Genomic DNA, 17030 nt, shown 5'->3' on the forward strand with positions numbered 1-17030 from the left:
TCTCCTGGTAAACAACCGAAGATACATTACAGTGTGTGTGTGTGTGTGTGTGTGTGTGTGTGTGTGTGTGTGTGTGTGTGTGTGTGTGTGTGTGTGTGTGTGTAAGTGGGCAGTGAGACCTTTGTCCGGTGATGTCACCACAGACCGTGTGGACATACAGATAATACACTGATAAACCATCTCTCTGCGTGCACACGCACACACACACACACACACACACACACTGAGTTGGTGGGCACACACTGAACACTTTCTTTCTCTCTCCCTCTTTGTTCCTCATGCAATCAGTCATAGAAACAGATCTGTCCATTTGTCTGTATATGTGATGTGGTGCAGGGTGTACAAAAGGGAATATAATGGGAAAACCTTTCATTTCATAAAAAAACCCTAAAAAAAATCATCATTCCCTAAAACTGCTGGTCTCTGTCGTTTTTAACAAACGTTACTCAAACAGGAAGGAATTCTGCTTTTGTGGGGGACTATTTTCAGCGGTGGATTATTACTCATTTTGCACAATAATAGCGAGTGTTTGGGACAGCAGGACAGGGCATGTGGGACTGAGGCAGTATAAACAACAGTGTGTGTGTGTGTGTGTTCATGGTAATGATGGATCATGTCACCCAGTGTAACAGTATGACACTAATATGTTTTGGGGCAGTGGTGGAGCTCTGTGGTACAGAGGAAGAAGATTTATCAGGCTTTGGACATTATTTGTTTGTAGGAGTAATTCATTGTTGGTTTATGAGGCCAAAAAATTATTAAGTTTATCATCATATTATATTATTACAAGGGGTCCATGCTCTACATGAATCTACGGTTCATGAGTCATGAGTTTGTTGTACATACAGAGAGATGGTTAAGGTATTTGAATATGTCTGAGTGAATGTTGTATGTGTATGTGTAGTCATTGCCATCACTCTCGATAATAATTCAGTTAATCATCCAAGTGACTTCAGGAAGACTATTGTTCATGAATTGAAGCAGCTCTATGGTGCCTGTAGGATAAATGCTTACTTCTAAACATGCCAACCTCTGATGGCTGTAGTAATGCAAAGCAAGAGGTCAAGTGAAGTAGCGTAAAGAGTGACAAGTATGCAGAGGGAGGAGACAGGTGGCTGGGTCAGACAAACTTAGGGCCTTCAGCTTTATGTGTCCCGTGTAAAAGCAAAAGTCAGTGGTGGGTTATTTCAGTTTACTAAATGAGTTACATTACATCACATTCATAACGTAACTGAAGTTGTATACCTGATCTAGGTACATTCATGACTAAAGCTACATAACTAACAGACTTATTTGAACTCAAACCACAATGTTTTCCTAAACACAACCAAGTAGTTTTCTTGCCTAAACCCTCACCAAACCAAACTCAGGTACACCTGTCACTGTTACACTGTAACAGTCACATTAGTCACTGGCGATCGACTTATCCAGTCATTTTGGTATGTGCATGTGTTGGTTTCAAGCGCTGGACAAATCTGAATTTTGACCTCACGGTGGTGATGCATGAGAAATGAAGGATGAACATGGCTAGATTTCTCTGCAGTCCATCTAAGAGTTGATCAAGATGTTCTACTAAAAAACAACAATGTCACCTTCATAGAGGCAGGAGAGGTTAAAGGATAGTCAGTAGAATCCATCCTCTGGGGCCAAAGAATGCCTGTGCAACATTTTAGACGGCCAAAAGAGGAAAAACATAAAAGATATGGAAAACATAGGTAAACTAAAGGTGTAACTTTGGGTTCTGGAAATGGAGATGTCAGGAATTTTAGACTATTATGTTTCATTTGCAGGCTAAAGAATTAATTGTTGAGGTAGAAACAAGGAATCAATACGAAGATATTCATTAGTGCTGCCTTATTGCTCATCTGACAGGCGTACAGTGGAGCACCGTATTGTTAAAGAATAAATATCTTCACTGTGAGATTCTTCTGTGTGTGTGTGTGTGTGTGTGTGTGTGTGTGTGTGTGTGTGTGTGTGTGTGTGTGTGTGTGTGTGTAAGAGAGAGAAACAGAGTCTTTAATCTGTTGCTCCATTTCCGGTTATCTTCTCAGAACGGAAGGAGGAGAGCATTGATGTGCATTAAGCACAACCACACACACACACAGACGCACACACACAAGCTTATAGTGCAGTGCTGATTTGCTACAATGCTGCGTGACTCTATATATCTGTGTGTGTGAGTTTAAGTGCTGAGATATGATGCATCAGATGTGTTTGCCCAGCTGCCATGCGGACCCTTGGCATCGCATGAAGTCTGCAGACTGTAACATACTGCACTGTACCGACTACTAGGGAGAATGTAAAGATTTTACAACTATGTTTTCATAGTTTTGGCCATCATTCCTCCATTATGATAACTTATGACTCACACATATTACCCATTGTAACAGGAGCCTAACCCAGTCCAACCCAGTTTAATCTGGTGATACAAAGTGTGTCAGTGTGTGATTGTTGTGAAATATCTTTATTCCATGTGTATGTTGCTTAGTTGCAGCTTGATAACTTGTTCATACTGTATGTGGCGATAAGGTGGTAATATTGTATGATCAGTTGGCCTCTGACCATATGTTTAGAAAATTGCTGAATGTCAAGCTTAGAATCATCAGTAAAACTCTCACCATCGTCAAGCAGTCAGGATCAATGCACATGTCATTAAAATGAAAATGGGATGTTAAAAACAACTCATACCAGACCTTAAGTCGAGGTGAAATCAAGTTTTCATTCATAGTTTTTATTTATGTTGTGGCATCGTGTGGCTTGTTGACATACTGATACGCTTATTTCTCCAAACAGGCCAAGAAAGCAAACAAAGAGCTGCTGACTTGACAGTTGTGGCATCTCTGGAACATGGAAGTCTTCTCCAGAGTGAATTATCGTGCTACAACATGGGTTGGTCTTTTCATGGTCCTTTTGGTCCCCATTCTCATGACAACATGATTTTTCATGCACAACATGTTTTAAAAAAAAATGGCTGAAAAGATAATGTCATTCTGAAAATAGATATGTAATGAGAGTGATGTCACCCCAACCATTGTCATCTGTCGAGACTGATACCCCACTGCTTGATCATCCTGTTGCAAAAGAAAGGCATCACGTTAAGAAAGTAACAATATCATTTGTTATAGCCTGCATCAAGTGCATTTCACCATCATACTCCATGGCATCTTTTACTACATTGATCCTTTTTTTTGTTACTGTGGAACTCCATTAATACACACATTATGAATGTTATATATAATACGTGATGATATAAGATAATATAATATGAGATCAGTGTGTAAACAATACAACAATTAGCAGCAAAAGGTCAGAGTCGACTAAGAGAAAAATTTTAATGAAATAAAATGAACAATATAGACAAAATACAATAGAATGGAAATTCTATATACTCTAGATGGATCTGTGTGCATATAACTGTGCAATGTTCATGTAAATGTGGAGTATGGAAAAATATGTATAGCTGCCCGAATAACATGAAAATCCTCAAATCTATACCAGGAAGGGTCTCAAGTTGCCTCTGACTACTGAAAAACTTCTCAAAAGCTTTAAAAGTAGCTCCCCGTGGGAGGCTGAGTGTTCCACCAGTGTGGACAAAGCAACAAGCACGTAGCTTTAAGTCTGGCAAGATGGATTTGTGAGATCATGTATTCATATCTTCCCCCCCTCCTAGTGTTTTCATCTGGTGTTACGGTTACTGCCGCTGCTGTAAAGACAGCTTTGGCATGATGGCACCACTGGCATTCTAGCTACTGTCCGAAGATAAACACAACTGTGAGAATCTACATTTGACCTGGAGACTCCAATCTCAGCGATATGAGAAAGGCCGAGTGAAACACTTGGTTGTATAAATAAGTAAGCATGTTTTGTAACTTACTGATGAGGTAAAAAGAATGCCCGCTTTGAACCTCTCATGTAGTAATGAGCAAAGGAAATACATATCAACCAGGGGAACAGACTTTGACACAACACCGGAGCACTCTGCACTGAGCAAATGCACGTCCATTCAGTCTTATTCTACCTCGGTTTCTATCACCCTCCCTCTTTGCCTTCCTTGCCTCCTCCATCAGTGAGGTTCTTTATCTTTTGCAGTGTAGATGTTCCACAGTTATTCCAGTTGTTACCCGGGGATAGTGACCTGGGAAAAATAAATAACGTTAAAAAAAAAAACAACCTTCATTTGTCCACATAACAGTCCAGCCCGGTGGTGGGCCAGCACTGAATAATAAGACAAAGTCAGAAAAAGTTGTCCATTGCCAATTTAAATTCCACTTAATTTGTTGATTTAGGGATTTTCAGAATTGGTTTTCACTTATTGGCTTAAATTCATCAACTGCATTAATGTAAGGTGTTTGGTGTATTTTTCAGTTCAGATTAGTGTACTAGCCGACCGATCACGCCCTGAAAACCTTGTGACTGCTTTCCAACACCTGTAGGCCGCGGCAGTGTTTAAAGCCTGGAGCAGTGGTCACATTTAAAGGACAGCGAACAGTTCCGATTATTTGTTGGGGGTAAATTCACCTGCAGCATCGCGACAACATCACACACACGAACCAATGTAACGCTGCACATCTAATTAATGATTTCATCAAAACATCGCTCAGCCCTGCCGGCTCATGACGGAGTGTCGAAGCATCAAAATGTGGCGCCACACACAAGCAGTGAAGTGTATGTTGAAGGGCGACTTTAGTACTTACCCTGCACTTATATGCCCTCTGTGTAATGGATACCAGGGCTTAAGTGGTAATGGTGCAATAAAAAAAAAAGATACAGCGAAAGAAGCAAGAGGAGAGACATGGGGAGAGGAGAAAAGGGGAGGGAAGAGAGAGACAGAAAGGTAGGAGGGGTAGCAAGATGAAGGAGAGGAAGGAGACAGAGGCAAGGAGACAGGAAGGGAGAAAAGTGAAGCGGGAGAAGAAAGAGAGAAAAAGGAAGACGACGGAGAAGAGGGTAAAAGAGACAATGGAGACGAAAGAGGGGATGAGAGCGAAAATGAGTAAGACGCAAAAAGACGGATGACAGGAGAGATCAAGAGGAACAAAAGACGAGAAGAAAAAGAAAAATGGAAGATGGGGAGGGAAAGGGAGTGATGAAGGGAACAGACAAAAGAAAAAGCAAATCTGCAGCGAAATACTAAATTAGGCACAAAGAGAGTCTGAGACACTGAGAGAAACACAAGAGACGGCAGATAAAGCGAGGGCTCTCCAGTTGATGGCGGCCCTTTGTGCTATACATTTTTTTTTTTCTCTTCCAAAATGAAGCCCGTCCGTCTGAGTCTGTAGAGTCCTTACATTCAGCCGTATTGATCCCCAAACTCTCTGCTCTCTGTCGTCTCTTCATCTCTCAGTCTCCACCTCTTCATCTCAGTCTCTCTCTTTTCCTGCTGTCTGTGTCTGGCCATCACAGACCTAGACAGAGGTGTGCGCCTTTGAAAATGCTAAAAGAGGAAAATATTCAATATCCCACTCTGCCTGCATGGAATGTATAATTAGCAATTAGCTTTTAGTGATGTGATCTGATCTGAGTTTTTTGCGCTTATGTAACATGCCTTAAAAAAATGGAGTGTCTGGTGTGCTCTGATTTTCTTTTAATCATTAACATTTGCACGCATGACATTGTTCGTTCAGCTTTCAAGCTAACGTTACACATGTTAGGGAAGCTGTTGTGCTTTTAACCTGTGCTACTTGTTGATGGGATAGGACACTCACAGTTCATTTCTCACTACCTTGAATAGTAGTCTGGCTTGGCGCTATCATTTCTACTAGCCACCCCTTCTCACTGGAACTTCATGTATCAAATTGTCCGTCTGTAGTCAGACCAACATTATACATTGTTCTTTTTTTTTTTTTCAACATTTTTGTGAGTGGTTCCTCCATTTTTGCTGGAATTTTTGTTTTGTGTCCATCAGCAACTGTGGAGACTGAGGCGGTCATGGTAAAGCTTCCAGGCTGTGATCTATCTTGGTGGTGAGGATGAAACAGTCTCTAATGACTCTGTTGAGCTCGTCTTTCTCCTCTCTCTCTCTCTCTCTCTCTCTTTCCCTGTCTGTAAATTGAAACCAAAGCTCGCTGGCTCACTCACTTTCTCTCTTTTAACTTTCACTTTTAATGAACTTTATTTCTTTATTGCGCCCCATAAAATGCCTTATGTCAGTGCCACCCAAAGTGAGGCCCACAGACCACAGTTGGCTCGCCATGAGGTTCAATTTGCCCCTCCAGATGTTTCTAGCAGAAAAAAAAAGAAAATAATACTTAAAAATATGATGTTTGAGTGGTTATATTCGTTTTCTTGAGGTTAGAATTATGTTTATATACGTTGAATGCCATTTTTTGGGGATGTCAGTTTGGCAGGTATGGGTAGGTAGGGTGACAATTTGTGGAGGAAGTCAATCATTAGAGGAACTTGGGATCCTAGCACCATTTTTTTTCATTACCATTCAATACAATACAATAGGTGTTTGACTAGTGGCCTGTGGCGACTGCTAAGTATCACTGTTGGCCCTCCACAAGAAAACATTTTGACACCTCTGCGTAAAGGAACATTATAAAACTTTTTTTTTACCTTAATACAACAGCTTCACAATCTTGTAATCAGGTGAATGGTGGTTTTGTCATAGCCACTCTAAAAATATCCTGACTCAAATGTATATTGATTTATCTGTTAGAATTCCTGTAATCCACAGCTTAGTATGACAAATAAATGAATACGTTTGTCGAAAGATGTCATCTGGACATCATGGTAGAGATGTACAGTTGCGTATCATCTGCATAGCTATGTTTCCAATAATGGAATGCCCAAAGCTGAAAGAATTGGGGCCTTAGATGGAGCTCTGAGGGATCCCACATTACACATTACTGTGTATCTAAGAAGTGGTTGATCACCATGAACTATCTACAAATTAAGTATTCATTACAACTAGCACTGAAACAAGTTGTGATTTCACTGATCAGTCGGTTGACAGAGAGTAAGTTGGCAGCTAATTCCGGGTTGATTCAACTTACCAAACTATTTATTTTCATTAATCTTTTGCTAAAGAAAATTTTAAATTGAATTGTTATTGAAAGAGCATCATCATTCTTTCTGCTTTCTTTCGTTACGTCTTTCCCTCATCCCAGCATATTGTCATTTCTCCTCTTGTTTCCTTCCTCCTCTCCATTCTCTTAACATCAACCACTTTGTCTTCCTCCATATCTCACCAGTCTCTGTCATTTTCCTTTATACCAAACTTCTGTCTTATCTCTATTGTCCATATCATCCTTCCTAATTCTGTTTTCCCCTTTCTCCTCTGCTATCCATCCTCTCCATTTCTTTCCCTCCTCCAAACCTCTCTGCTCTGTTTGTTCTCTCTGTTTCTCTGTATTCACTTGCAGTGGGTGCTTCAATAAAACATCACCTTGATGTTTCTATTGATGTTTAGCAGCCCTTGAGTCTTAAAACCTCTGTATAATACATTGATGTGTTTGCTGTGAGTGGTACCAGCTCTTGAGGCTCAGCACTTGACTCAAACCCATTCAAGTAAATAGAGAAGAGGCTTTAAGGTGAAATAATGCCTCTCAGCTTCCATATTGGAAGACTTGACCTCTTGGCCAGCAGTTGGTGTTACCAGGTGATTGTGTTTTTAAAATGTAGGTCTTGTGCTTTGCGACAGATGTGCACAGATTGGTTTTGTTCCTGTGTCTGACTAAAAAAAGATACTTTCACTAATTTCTCCTGGTTCCAGACCTATGAACTGTTTCATTCGTGATGGCCAAATGCTGCTTCACTGTCATGTGGGAGGTACAATAATTACCAATTTCAGGCCTATTAATACTGTTTACATCAACTCTCAAGTTGTAATTTGAGGATACTTTCACTATACATGTTGTGCTAGCATTAACATAAAGTACATCAGTTAGATGAAAACCATGTATGGCTGACTTTGATGTCTAGCTAGTTTTAAAACTTAAATTTGAACCAGATCGCTACATACTTGATGTTCTGCTAAATAAAAAAAAATAACATCAACACCCTCACCAGTTCATGACCATAACCCCAATCCATGTGGAACAATTTGCATTGTTCTTGTATGGCAAGCTTAAGTCCTACTTTTGTAATCATTAGGGAGAAAAGTTTAAGATCAGACAGTTATTTTCCAACCATCCTGAGATTTCTGGCAATGTGAATGCTTGTGAGGTGTAAACAAATCTCTGCCATCCTTCCACCCCATATGATATGAACTTAGCAATACCCCTCAGAGAAATTGCCAAGCCAATCAGATACTTTATGGGCGGGACCGAGGGTAGTTACATTACCAAGCTGTGTCAGATCAGAGCATTTTAACTAAAGTTCAGGTCAACACTAGTGATGTAATCACTTGAGGGGTTGAGTCCATAACAGAACAAGTCGTTAACACCAAATCTTCAAGCTGAACTGATTATACAAAATCAGTTTGGTTTAAAAAAAAAAAAACCTTACTGATTTAATGTTTTCATATTAACGATGGCAGTTTTGTTGATGACAGCCAGAATAAATGTTGTATTAATGTTGACAATGTACCGTACATATCTGCAAACTGATGATATGTTGCAACTTTACATTTCATTAAATTCAGATGCATGTTGTTACAATGCTGTGGCCTTGTTAGGTTTAGGCATGACAACCACTTAGTTAGAGTTAGACAGATCGTGTTATTTCTGTCACAGCGAACATGGCAGGAAATTTTCCAAACATCTCGTTGAAAACTTCCAGTGGTTTCAGGCTTATAGAAACACTGTCTCAAAGTGTGTTCTCTGGCTTGGCAGCAATCTCTATGATGTTACTGCCATCCCCTCCACCTCCTGAACTGAAAATCAGCTCATGTGTGAATGTGACATGACATGTTTTGAAGTCAGTCTGATATGTATGACTTGTATATTATCCGTGGTTTGCTGAAATGTCCAAATTACATTCTAGCAACTGGGCCTGAGCTGACAGTGAAGCAGTGGTGAACATTATTACAGATCGATGATTATGATTATAATGTCATGAACGCAGCGAGCACAGTTGCAGTGATGACAACACAAGTGAAGACGAGAAAATTACTGATGTACACAACGTTACTGATGAGGGTTCTGTCGGTGGTTAACGAGAGTGACTGTGATAAGAGTGATTGCCTTTGGTTTTAGGAGTGAGTGAGTTTAACAGCAGAGAGGGTTTCTGTGATGTGATGAGGAGGATTTTGAAGTCAGTGATAATGATTGTGATGGGATAGAATACACTGGTGACTTTGCTTACAATAGATTGGGATTAGGAGCGCGAAGAAAATGAGGATGATGTAGATGTTCAAGGAATAGCTCGACATCTTGAGAACTAAGCTAATTTCCTGTCTGGACCTGAGATGATAAAAAGTGATATCAGTGTAATGCTTGTGTCTTGAGCACACAGCTGGAATCAGGACTTGGTTGGTCCAGCTTAGCAGGAGCCTGGAAGCCAGGGGGAGCAAGTACCTTTATACACATCCAATGCTTTAAGTTGTTTATTTAAACAGTTCTTAATCACTTGATGGAAGGGGGGTTTTTCTTGAAAAAGAAACGTGTGTTCCTTCTTCTTAGCACTTCTGTGCAGCATCTCTGGCTGCAGCACAGGTTACCATATCCAGTGGGTGTGCACAGGTTTGTCTTCTTAGTCTTCTCTGTACAGTCATGATGGTCTCCCACATATTGTTGTTTTCACATTCCCACCTGTGAACAGCTTAAACAACTCAAACAACTTAAAATGTGTTCATCGGTGCGATTTAGCCTCCTCGGTTGTTATGCTAAGCTAGGCTAACCACATTCACTAAGCTACAAATACAATACACAGGCATGAGATTGATACTGATCTTCTCCACTTGCTCACAGAAATCAAATAAGCTTGACCTAAAATGTCAGTGTGTTAGAAGTTAAAAGATGAATGTTCCAATGTGAATCACTGTGGTAAAGATGATTCACACCCAATCAAGCAAGCATTTGTCACCTAATATCCAGTCCTGATTAAGATCATTATCATGTGACAACAGCGATGAGTAAAATCATGATAAATATTGTGCTGACGAAGCTTATATGAGAATTTCAATAGTGGTCGCACAGATGACAGTACAAATATGACTGTGCTTTAACGGGAATAATCATGTGATCATAGCTCTAATGTCTCAGATGAGGATGGCACTCTGCGACAGAGCAGCCTGACAGGGAGAAAAAACTAGAGAGAAACGACGAGTGATTCTCCAAATTTTTCTGCTGATCCCGTTTGCAGTTAGAGACGCATTTAGCACCACATTGATGTCTGTGAGAGAGACTGAGAGAGCTGATGAAAGACAGAGGCACCCTGCTTTATTGATCCCATTGATTCCGCCCCTTATCTTTAAGGAAAAGCCATCCCTCCCCCTCCCCGCCCACCCCCCTCCTCAAACCGGTAAACCCCTTTTGAATAATATAATTGCGTATTTCATCCTCACTGTAACCTCGGCCAGAGGAAAAAAAGCCTGATTGAATCACTCAGGCGTGCTGTTTTCTCCATTGACGGCAGACTGCGCCTTGTGTGTGTGTGGGTGGGTGATTTTGATTGCTCCTTTTTTTTTTTTTTTTTTTTTTACACGTAGATGTCTGCACTTTTTTTTTTGTCTGGGGTGAACTGCTGCTGAGCTGCTTTTCATCGAGCTACAGTAAGCAGAAAAGGGCGAGTGGGAAACGTGTACATTTGAAACAGCGCTCATTGTTTCATTATTTACTGGTCGACCTATTTGAAACATTTGAATAAGAGAGATATTAAGAGATCTTAAGATAATAAGAGATATTTTCATTCATTTTCAGACCAATATAATTTTTTTTCTGCCCCTTTTGCAATGCAAAACAAAAGTCATTGCAGAACATTTAGGTACACGTAAAAAATTGTATGTCAGACGTGCAGAAAAATAACTATTGGCACGGCTATCTGTTATCTGGATTTCTGCTGGTTACACCAGAAGAGTGGCTGTTTCCCCCAGAGGCCAGACGATAGCCAATGGCTTCTGAGATTTAGCAGCAGAGGTGAAAATAGCACTTTGTTGCTATGTGCTCCCCTGTTTGAATAATGTTCTGTAACATAAGTTAAAAAGGAAATATTTGGGCGTCTGGTGGGAAAAAGCGGTTGACAGAACATCTGTGAGGTCGCTCATAAGGAAAAGCTGTTATTAACAATTCAGCTTGATGCAAAGAGACTTCAGCCCACAGTCACATGTTTCATCACAAAGATCGGCCAATAAATAGTGAGGTCCAATGTCCAAGATCGTTTGTGGTTCAGACTGAACAAACACAGAAAACTGGGACAGTTTTGGGTCTCATGCTGATGAGCTCCTATTGACTACATGACATGTCCCAATTATGTGTTTGTGGCACTATCTGTATAAATAGTTACAAAAGATTGAAAAGCACTTTTAGATCCAGTGCACACACACACACACACACACACACACACACACACACACACACACACAAAAACTCTATATTTTTCCTGGTTTGGTGTTCTTCATATTCAGAGATCAATAGCGCCACCTGTCAGCGGCAGACTACATTACAGCTAACAAACATTTGCGTCCTGATGGTGTGGATGATTAATGTTATTATAAACCCAGACTCTATAATGAACACTAGGGACATTTGCATTTGAGTCATTTCATCTAGCCAGCTGGACTGTGAAAAAAAAATATAGGTGAACTTTTCAAGGCAGGTCGTGTGTGTAGTATGTATGAAAATTGTTTTCAGAATAAAAGTCATGCTGAAGTACCTCAGATTTCCCCCCCAAATCTCTGAGATATTTCTGACCTCGTCACTCATCATACTCATCACACAGTGTTATTGGCAAATCTTTCATCTTTACAAATTCATCAGGTTCACACAAGCTGCCGTGAAGACCAGAGTACAGATCCAAATCGTTCTCAAGATGGCAAATACATTAGGCTGAATTTGGGGTCAGTGCGTCTAGAATGATGCACAAGTCATGCAAAATACTGCCAGTCGATAAAACAGGATAGCCCTTGAAAACATGGATATATCTGGCTTGAATGTCACACTCAGTGTGAACCTCATATGTTTGTTTATCAGGAGGACCCTCAGGCTACTTAACCATCTATCACGAGACAAAGACAAAGAGCAGCAGAGAAACACAAAGCTGTTTATTCCATTAAACACTGTGACAGGAGCTGAGAGGGGACGGGGGGAGGGATGTTGGTGTGTGTGTGTGTGTGTGTGTGTGTGTGTGTGTGTGTGTGTGTGTGTGTGTGTGTGTGTGTGTGTGTGTGTACGTGTGTGCGTGTGTTCACAGCGAGGATAGTTTCCCCTTACATAATAGTTTTGTGACTGAATCGAGTCCTTAACCTGATTCGTACTGATCAGCCGGGCTCAGACTCATGCATACTTAATTCAGGTAATCAAATGAAACGCACCCAGACCTCCTCCTCCTCCTCACTGACTGACTGAGATATAAATGATAGCACATTAGAAGGCCCGCTATTACTATTGTTGCATTCGGTATGTTTCCTTCAAGTTCATGATCAAAAGAAAGGCACCAGCATATGCTGAGATAGAGAGAGACAGAGAGGTGTGCTGTGCTGCCAAACATACATTTCAGATGTTATTACACTCAAAGGGATTTTCTGTGATTAGAGGCTGGATACAGGTGTTATTGGTTGCAGATAGACATCATACAAGGAAGCAGAGGAAGAAAAATCTAATTCTGCTGACTGACAGCAAGCCGTGCTGCGCTTTACTGACTGAACCTCACACCTCAGAGTTCATCTCTCCTCTCCGCATCACAAAGAGGTCAGCGAGAAATGAACTGGTAAAAAAAAAAAAATATGAGAATTATGATTGGAGCCAGCAACAGGACATCACGCATCCGAAGTTAGTTCCAGACCAGAATAAATGAGGATGAAGCGGAGGCAGAGGGGAGACAGTAAATGTGCTACGCATCGGTCAGTGTTAATGAGGAAGTGCTTAAATACACAACACACCTCTGTTTAACTCTGTAAGATAGATTTTGGTTTGGGCTGTTGATGGTTAGAAAGGAGGACAGAGACATGGAGAATGTCACAGAGGTTTTCCAGCTGGTGGGAAATACGGATAATGTGGTTTCTTAGCCCAGAGGCCAGGGCAGTCCGTCTGATGGGATAATAATCTTAATAGGAGTTGATCCTTTTGATTTCTTGCTAAGATCACATATCTCTTATCACAACAGCCTGAGGTTGGTCTGCTTCTCTTTTGACGCCACAAACACAGTGCGCCAAAGTGTGCGTAAAAGTCAACTAAGATCCACTATGTCAGGCATGTCTCCGGTTGTTCAGTGTTGAGGAGAAATGACCTACACAGGTTAGCGGTGAAAGCTCATCATCAAACCTCACCCTGCATTCCACAATTTGCATTCTACTTCTCATGTAATTCTGTTGTGTCCTTATAAATGCTTGAACTGTATTAGTTAAGTTTTGGATGCCACAGGCAAAGACAGACAGACAGACAGACAGACAGACAGACAGACAGACAGGTAAACAGAGATCAGATGTACGCAGGAACATGAACTTCTGTCAACAAGATCTTCTGTTTGTGTTTCATTTAAAACATGCTGCCAAATCCTCCTCCAATATTGAACTGCTGTTCAAACAGCACAAACAACGCTAACACTTTTATTTTCTCCCCGTCTTCCTTTCACCCCCACCCCCCCTTATTCTTCCCACTCTCATTGTCTTCCTCCCCCCTTTTCTTCCCCGCCTCCTCGCAGCGTGCAAACGGAAGGAGCAGGACACGGCGAAGGACCGCAACAGCACGCCAAAGAAGTCGCGGCTGGTCTTCACCGACCTGCAGCGTCGCACCCTGCTAGCCATCTTCAAGGAGAACAAGCGACCGTCCAAGGAGATGCAGCTCACCATCTCTCAGCAGCTGGGCCTCGAACTCACCACCGTCAGCAACTTCTTCATGAACGCCCGCCGCCGGAGCCTGGACAAATGGACAGACGACGGAGCCAGCCCCGGCGGCCAATCTTCGGCGTCCAGCACTTGTACCAAAGCGTGATGGTAGATAGCGAGGAGGGAAGCGACGGGGAGGGGTGGGGCGGGGTGGTCGAGGCGTGGGGAGGGGTGGAGGGGTCGGGGGCGTGGGTCGCGGTTCCGTCCGGTCGAAGCGAGGAGGAAAACCAAACTTTTTACATTTTTTTGTTTGTTTGTTTGTTTGTCTGTTTTGCTTTTGTCAAGGGTGACAAACTGAGAGAGGGGCTGCTCACTGCGACGACTTGTTTGTAGCCTAACCGCCTTTTTGCAAATCCATCATAAAATCCATAAAAAAGCTGAAGGGTAAACTACAAAACTTAAAGACCTCACTGGGGGAAAAAGAAAAAAAAAAACTCCTGAATTATAGACTTTTCACTGCTGATGTCTCCTGTAGGACAGTAAGCTGACACACTAGCCCAAATACCAAAGACTAGAAGACAATGTATGTTTTCTATTATGCAATATAAGCTAGGAACAAACCAACAAAACAAGAAACCAATGAAAGCTTTATGACTGCAGAATGTGCTAGAAGCTCTGGGATGAGATAGGAAAAAAAAAAAAATGAAGTGGAAATTTTGACCCTCTAAAGGTCCAAAGATCGCAAACGACATGAGCCTCTGTTTGGGACAGAGTTGAAGTGGGGTTCTGGAGACTGCACAGCCAAATTTTAGGAAGCTCGTAGCTGACAAAAGGAGGGCAGTTTGTGCAGCTGAAATCTATTTTTTTAACAAAAACCAAAGATGTATGGGGGCCCAACTCTCTGTGAAAAAAAAAAAAAAACATTCAACGATTGAGTATTATTGTTCAACCTCGACCTTGGAAAAAGTAGTTTTACAAAATAATCTTAAGCATAAGGCCCACCTACTCTCTTGGACTTAGTATGTTCAGTGTGCCTGGGAAAAGCCAGTTGGCCTTACATTGAGATTATCTTGGCAAACATACAGTTGATTCATCCAAATCAGTCTGTTGGGGGTTTTGCTCAAGAAAATGGCTTGGTGATGTATGACGGTGGGCTGTGCAGTCTCCCATTTAAACTGTCAGGTTCACAAACACTTCAGAAAAACCAAATTGTGTTTTGCATTGATATCAGAATTGAAGAGTTGGCCAGGAAATCTCCTACTGCTGTTGACTTTCGGATTAAAAATGATCCAGGTTGTAGATGGATTATTATTTTCTTAAATAATGACAAAAACCTAATCAACTTTCTCGTTATTTTTTGGACAAAAACTCTTCAATTTTACCAAGAAAGAGCAACAAGTAATAAATTTGACTCTTAAAAGGGCAGTGAGGAATCTTAGGAGATAGCTGAATATGCAAGCACAAACACACACACATACACAAACATTCAGCAAGGCACATGCAGCTTTCCTCATCATTTGAGCCAACATGTAGAATTACAAGCTTTCTCAGCATACTCAGCATTCAGTAGTGTTTTAGTTTATTATATATGATAAACACAATGTATGTGAGCACAATCTTGAAGCACATTTTCTTTGCAATAGAACCGGGGCTCCCTGCCAAGCCGAGTGGTCTTCACATCTTAGAAAAACTCAGGATACCATTTTTTCTAAACAGTGGCTGAAATCCATTCGGCGTCTGTCGTTACACACTGTAATGTAGAAATGTGCAGACACACACGTAGACACATGCTGTTGCAGACAAGCAACCACACACACACACACATACACACACACACATACAACTTCGGAGTGTCATTTGTCAGATGTTCCCCAGGCCTCCCACCCTGACCAAAACATTGTCAGTTTAACCAAAGCTAAGCTCCAGTTTACCCTCGCTTCACCCACCCATCATTTCTGTTACCATGGTAACTCATCCATCAGGGCAGCGGTTTCCACCTAGCAACTTAGCATTAGCACAATCTGTTTTCAGGCAGAACAAAGATTCTCTCAACACAGCTGAAGACTAATGCTGTCAAATGATCAGAGCTCTAACGATTTGATCCAAATGTCATTGTCCAAAACGAGGCAGACTTGACTTCCTCAGAGAAAAAACTATGTCAACTTCTGCCTGGATTTACACAAACTGATCATAAAAGATTAAAGAAACATTGAGCATATTCATGTTTCCATTTGAACACAGTTTGTTTGGACGCTGACCAACCACAGCATCCACAGAGAGTCAGCGATACTTAGAAAAGCCTACAAAAGCTAATTATAATCCATGTTCAGTCAAGAGCTTTCAGTAAATCAGCAGAAGCCACAAAACACAAACTGGTTTCTTGAGCCATTTCTGCCCAAAGTTGTGTGGAATGAGCACAGAAAGCACAAAACAAAGGGGTACCTTGATGCTACAGGCTTCTTCTGAAAGTTGTCTCCAACTACATCTTAAGCCAGAAGTGTTCATACCTGTTCCAAATGACCACTTCCACCCCATCATATAGAGGGACACGGTCCAATGAATCATACAAATGGGAGAGTGGTGCACACTTTTTGGACAATCTATCTACGCAGGCTTATGTGTTGTTGGAGACATGACAAGCGATGGAAGTAGTTGAGTATGCATTATTGTCGGTTTCAGTGTACAGCCATTTAGGAAGTAATATGTATACATTTGATGTGAGGGCTTGTTAGTTTAGCTATTATGACCAAAACCCAAAACTTTACCCAAAACAAAACCCACCAGTGTTCAAGTCAAGATTTTCTTGCAAATTGAAAAAAAAAAAAATGTCCTGTGTAGGTTGAAACCTTTTGGTGTAACTCCAGCCATAGAGCTAAGCTGCTTTTTGGAAACCTGTAGCTGCCATCACACACAAAAAACCCCCAAACAACAAACGGCAAACTCTCACCACATTGAGTAACAAACACAACAGCAGAACCAGTGAACCGCCTGAACCCGCGGAGGACGGACTGTCCAGGCGGATCAGGGCCTTTGTAATAGTTAAAGAGGACAATCTAAAGACGATGCCTGACAGGTCCGTCTCTTCCAGAGGGTCAGCGGGGCTGGAAAACAGGAAGACAGGTAATTGGACCACTCAACAGTTGTCTTTAGAAGAAAATTTTGA

The 17030-nt window shown here is 41.4% G+C and overlaps 1 protein-coding gene across 2 annotated transcripts in view; it reads left to right on the top strand.

Annotated features, from left to right (window-relative positions):
* Positions 1–14049, top strand: part of onecut2 (one cut homeobox 2) — a 33472-nt gene extending 19423 nt beyond the window's left edge. The window contains exons 2-3 of one of the 2 annotated variants that reach the window (XM_037117506.1): positions 2794–2889; positions 13744–14049. In XM_037117506.1, coding sequence (XP_036973401.1) covers positions 2794–2889; positions 13744–14033 — 386 coding nt within the window. In that variant the 3' untranslated portion in view covers positions 14034–14049. The remainder of the gene's footprint in view (positions 1–2793; positions 2890–13743) is intronic. The other variant, XM_037117507.1, reaches the window with a different exon arrangement.
* The last annotated feature ends 2981 nt before the right edge of the window (positions 14050–17030 follow it).

Source organism: Acanthopagrus latus, chromosome 12, assembly GCF_904848185.1.
Source record: "Acanthopagrus latus isolate v.2019 chromosome 12, fAcaLat1.1, whole genome shotgun sequence".
NCBI lineage: Eukaryota > Metazoa > Chordata > Actinopteri > Spariformes > Sparidae > Acanthopagrus > Acanthopagrus latus.